General features: G+C 40.4%; 1 protein-coding gene across 1 annotated transcript in view; it reads left to right on the plus strand.

Moving 5' to 3' along the window:
* LOC113567651 (proprotein convertase subtilisin/kexin type 5-like) overlaps positions 1-6,000 on the plus strand; it is a 44,093-nt gene that overhangs the window by 5,651 nt on the left and 32,442 nt on the right. The window contains exons 6-9 of the mRNA XM_035536457.1: positions 2,536-2,624; positions 2,761-2,933; positions 3,811-4,023; positions 5,186-5,286. Of these exons, the coding sequence (XP_035392350.1) occupies positions 2,536-2,624; positions 2,761-2,933; positions 3,811-4,023; positions 5,186-5,286 (576 nt within the window). The remainder of the gene's footprint in view (positions 1-2,535; positions 2,625-2,760; positions 2,934-3,810; positions 4,024-5,185; positions 5,287-6,000) is intronic.

The following is a 6,000-nucleotide window of genomic DNA, read 5'->3' on the forward strand; positions in this document are numbered from 1 at the left end:
TGTGTGTGTGTGTGTGAGAGTCTTTGGCTTCCACCCTGCCAGTGTGTGTGAGTCGGTGCCAGATGGTATCACAGCATTTTTGGAAGGTTGTGCCAGAAAGCTTGGCCTGGGTTTGCTTGTCAGAACCAGCACTGTTCTGCCAGGACTTCAGAGATGCTGCATGCCTAAAGCTAACCATAAAAGTGCCATTTTTCAGTACCCGTCTCATCTACGTCTCTATCTGATTCACACTTTATGCATCGAAAGGTATTCCCTCTTCAGAGAATGTTTTCTTCCAACACTGATCTCCAAGCCACACATTTCTAATATAGCTTTAAATAATTAAGGCCTTTATTGTAAGTGTTTCCCAAGTCTTCTGCGAACAATTTGAACAAACACGTTTGATGCTTTTTTCCAGACTATTACTTATGCCTTCAGATGCATCAGTGCAGCTATTCATAAGTAATTTCAGTAGCCCAAAGAATTCATAGGGGTGGGTTTGAACCCGATTGCTCTCTGGGAGGAAGTGTATGGTAGGAGGGTGGATTTCCATGGCATGTATAGACACGTTCTATAGAATACTTGCTGCCTGGTGTAGCACTTCTGTGCAGCGGACTGCATGGCTGCTCTGCATACTATTTCCTTTGATAAGGATAATGTGGTATCTATGGATGATTGCTGCTGGGCTCATTGTCTGTCATCAGCCTGATGCTAACTGGATTAGTTGAACCCATTATTAGCAATGTTACTACTTAAAATTGGCATCCCCAGAAAACTCAAAACGGATATGATCAAACTCTTGTCAGTAAATCTGATCTACTGAATCATAATGCCCCGTCAGCACAAGCTAATGGCCTTTTCTGTGCAAGAGTGTTTTTTGTTTTTTTTCTTTTTGTTTTGTTTTTTCCTGTCAATGTATATGAAATGTGATTCTGTTATTCTCTCTAAAGGAGATTTTGTTTGGAGTGTCGTACTGCAGTTTTAAGCTCACCTGCTCTGAAATGTACACATCACATAGATAAATAGCCTAGCATTTTTGCCACTTCAAAGCCTTTGGCCATTATTTTGGACATGGTTTGAAGGAAACTTGTTTAACCCATACAGATCTGAACCCATAATGGGTTTGAGGATTTTGGCACATGAGCTTTCATGTGTGTACTTTGCTCAAATATTTGTATAATGGCAAATATTTTTTTTAAAGATTTATTTATTTTTTACAATTAGTAATTGGTTGAGCATTTGAAAGAGGAAAGTTTGTCATGTGGCTTAGATGTAACCCTGTATAATATGGTATATGCAGGTGTATGAGCTGTTTAATCAGCAGTGTGGGTTTGGGCATAGTGATCAAGGATACCATATTTCTGTTCAGTAAGAATATATGTACGTTGTTGGGGTACTTTTGAGTAGAAACGTCAGTACAGGACTTTGTAATTGATTATGTTAGTGTATGGTAATATGTACAGCTTTGTGCAAGTGGTGACATGGGTATTATGATGTAGGCATGAAATATTTTGATGAGTTGTGGTATGAGTGTGTTTTGGTGGCTGTATAAATTTTCTTGTGTGGGTTGATGGCCTCTGGAAAGCAAAGGCCGTGTGTGTGTGTGTGTGTGTGTGTGTGTGTGTGCTTTTCATATTGGCTTGTATTCCTCTGGCAGATGTGAATGTACGGAGTGTCTCTGCAGTGGCCCAGAGTTTAAAGTATTACTAGGAAATATAAAACCTAGGGAATAAAATCCACAGTTGTATTTTAAAATTCTATGAATACTTATTGCTTTTATAGTTTTATCAGTGTTATGTTTAGATAAAATACCTGCTTAATTCTCATTTTCAAAAGCACACTTTAAATGTGGTAAAAGTCATAGTTTATATCTACTGATCTGTGATTAGTTGGCTTGTCAGTGAGATGTAATGCCAGGTCACCTCTGTAACCTTTTGACACCAACATTTATGGATGCTGCTATGATTAGATCCTGACTTGACCTGGGACGTAGTAGATCTTTTGAACACCCCCCCCCCCCCACACACACACCTTTTTTAAATGGCTTAGATTCAAGACTGGTTGCCATGGTTGCATGAGTTTTTCAGTGCAGCTGTTCTCTGCTGGAGGTTCCACAACGGAATGCAGACGCAGTCGCTCTCATTCTCTGACCTAGACTTCATAATGTCCAACTTCATGTTTTTTCCCTGGTGAGTGGTCACATTTTAAATTGATGTGGGTTTAGTTTAGGTCAACCATGCCACCAAGAAGAAGTCCTCGTGTCATCTGTGCACAGGGATGAAGGAATTCTAAAATGTTTCCCCTCAATAGCTCAAATATTTAGCCACTGTGTTTGAGGCAGCTTGGCTAGAAGAGAGCATGTTTAGTTTCAGCACAGCTGTTGCCTCACTAACGAGAGAGAGAGAGAGAGAGAGAGAGAGAGAGAGAGAGAGAGAGAGAGAAAAAAAAGGTCAGTGTTTGTGTTGCTGTGGTTAGTGGTATGCATATGAGCAGTTCAGTGACCTCTGACTGTTCAGCCTCTGTGTGTTTGTATACACTGATGTTTGTCCTCCCCAGGCATGGCACAAGGTGTGCTGGTGAAGTGGCAGCATCCGCTAACAACTCTCACTGCACTGTGGGTATTGCCTACAATGCCAAGATCGGGGGTGAGCGCTGCACTCTGGCCTGTTTCACATCACTGCCATGGCCAGGCAACCCAGCCTCTCACTGTTTTTGTTTCTAATGAGCATGTTTAATTCACTCACTGTCACACTGCATGCACACTGTGTACGCGTGCTGCAGGTGTCCGTATGTTGGATGGAGACGTGACTGACATGGTGGAAGCTAAGTCGCTGAGTCTGCAGCCACAGCACATTGACATCTACAGCGCAAGCTGGGGCCCCGACGATGACGGCAAAACTGTGGATGGGCCCGCCTCCCTCGCCCGACAGGCTTTTGAGAACGGCATCCGACTGGTAGACAGACCATTATACACCCCACCTATCCCACCTGGCTATATAAACACACCTCTACACAACTCGATGCACTGTGGGTACTCAAGACGTATTCTTACAGTGCACTAACGAGGAGGCAAGAGCCCTAGAATATGGGTATCTGTTACTAATCGTGTGACTGTCTAGCTACAAACAATGATGGTTCTTCAGATAGAGTTGGTCACACAATATTTAGCAAAGATGCAGAAGAAACTCTTTAAAGTACCATGCATGCAATCTCTATTGACCCCATTAATAAAACTTAAGGGAATATACAGGAGGTAATTAATGACATCTGTTTGTGTTATTATATACCAAATATTGGTCATGGAGATGAAGGGAATTTTAGGGCTTGTTTGTCTTGTGCCTTTGAAGCATGCCTTCAAAGTGAATTAACTTTTTCCCCCCATTGTAATTCTTGTACTTTGAAGTAAACTTCAGAACGTAGGTATACTTTATGTAGTCTGAGTCATAAGTCAGTGTGCCAGTAAATGGTTTGCGTCCTCTGCCAAAGGTATGTCTGGAGAGGGTTTACGGGTGTTTCAGTCATGCGGTCTGTGTGGGGTCTGTAGATATCTGTCAACGTTTGGTCTCAGATTGTGTACAGCATTGGAGGCCTAAGGTTGCACTTTTTACATTTTGATGAGAATGGTGTAGAATCACTAATGGACATTTCTTTTCAGAGTTTGTGTGTTGAAGATGTATGATTAGGTGAAGGGGGCATACAGAATCTAATTGTATTAGTGAGCAAATGAGCGTAAACTAGCAAATTGTTTTCACAATCATGTCGCAACATGAAATGAGGCCAAATTATATGAAAATGTAGCAAATAACAGTCCAACTACTCGTCTCTCCACAGGGCAGGAAGGGAAGGGGTTCTATCTTTGTGTGGGCATCAGGTAATGGAGGACGCAGTCGAGATCACTGCTCGTGTGATGGCTACACCAACAGCATCTACACCATCTCCATTAGCAGTACAGCAGAGAGTGGTCGTAAGCCCTGGTACTTGGAAGAATGTGCCTCCACCCTCACCACCACCTACAGCAGTGGCGAGAACTATGACCGCAAAATTGTAAGTTGTCCAGAGTCATGGGTTTATTTTTGTGCTTGCAAGATACTATACAGGATCACACATAGTTGAAGTCAACCAGGCAGTTAAATATATTAAAAAGTATCAAGCATAACTTTGGATAGTAATATTTAATTCACCTCTTAAATGTTTTAACCTAGATTTGTTGAAAATGCACACAGAGAAATCAAAGATAATGCCCATAATATAAGCAGTCACCTTTCCCTTAAAGTGCTGTAACTGTCTTTGTATCTTGATAGCGATCACTACAGTAGTTGCTCTGAGTAAAAAATGTTTGACTATCCTGGGCTCTGTAATCAGCAAAAACCAACAAACACAATCTAGCTGTATTAACCAACCAGTAAGGAAACATTCCTACAAAAAAGCAGCTCCTCTGGCTGTCAATTATATTAAACATGCACACAGTAGGCTCAAGTGTGGATGGAGGATGTGGGATTCATTAAGGGAATAAAGTCCTTCGATGGCTGTTTGGTGGAGGTCAGCAAGAACTGTTAACCTGACTACAGCAGCTCTAACAATCTAAACAACTGGAATGGGCAGTCCTTGGTCAACCCAAGAATAAACAGCCAGCTGAAACACATCTGGGTTAATTATGCCAGCCCATAATTATGTTGTTGAGCTTTAAAAATCTGTGCTTTGCATCATGAGTGCAGCTTTGATTTTTAGGGAATCCATTCTTCTTTCACTTATTTCACCAATGACAAATAGTCCTCATCTTTTCTGCTCAAACCTTTTAGCATTTAATATGTTGGATGTTCATATATAGAACTTAACTGGTGTTCTTTTATCTACAATACAATTCCAATCAAGTTTCTGGGACGGATCCTCCCTAACAACTTTGGATTTAATAAGTATGTGTGCTGTAAGAAGGAGTAATAAGCCTCATGCTCTCTACTAAGCGTACATGGTCTTTGACGTATTTGAACAAAGAGTTATCCCACTTACTAAATCCCACAGTAAGATATAAAAACTGAGTTCTCCTGCAGCACAAAGTTAAATATAAAGGCAACAAGCTGACCTCATCCTCTTTGACATTTCAAAGTGACTTAAATGTACCGCCTTGCCAGAATAATGTCAAATGCACTCAAGTGTACTGTCCTGCCTAAATATAACCCTTGGGGCCTTTTGTTCTTTCTCTTTCTAGATCACTACAGACATACGACAGCGCTGCACAGACAGTCATACTGGAACCTCAGCTTCTGCTCCGATGGCAGCTGGGATCATTGCTCTGGCTCTTGAAGCAAAGTAAGACTAAAAGTCTATATTAGAATGCAAATGGAGATTGAATGATACTGTCTATACCAATCAAACTGCTTCTTGAACAGAGCTAGAGTTCCTGACTTTAAGATGGTGCATGATATAATATGAAAACACGTTTCAGTGAGCATTTCACATTTCTTGAGGCTTGAGCTGGGCTTGAGCAACGATGGGAAGAAACAGGACTCCTGCATTTCCCACAAGATTATTGTTCTAGTCATGAGATTAGGAAAAGAATATTTATTACAGTCCACTTGGAAAGAACATATTTGGATATAAACAGAACTGATTTTATTTGTAAATGTATTATTAAATGCTGACTATCAGACTGCATAAACACCCGTCTAAAGCTGAACATATGCACATGTCAGCAGAACTGCTATATATGACAAACCTTTGCCTCATTTGTCTGTTCTGAAGAGGTCAAGGTTTATAAATGAAACAATATTACTACTGACTCATTCTGAACTAAATGACAACAGCTTTTAAGTTAGGGGAGGAATGCTTTAAAAATGCCTTTAAAAAGATTTTAAGAGGTTTTTTTAATTTTTATTTTTATTATTTTTTTTTAAGTTAGGAGAACTATGTTTGGTCATACACAAAATGTTGAGCAAAACCTTTGCACATGGCCGCCACGTTGTGGTGTATTCACGGCAACACTTGGTGATCTACATATATGTTCCTTTTTTTATATAAAAAAAT

Source organism: Electrophorus electricus, chromosome 18, assembly GCF_013358815.1.
Source record: "Electrophorus electricus isolate fEleEle1 chromosome 18, fEleEle1.pri, whole genome shotgun sequence".
Lineage (NCBI taxonomy): Eukaryota > Metazoa > Chordata > Actinopteri > Gymnotiformes > Gymnotidae > Electrophorus > Electrophorus electricus.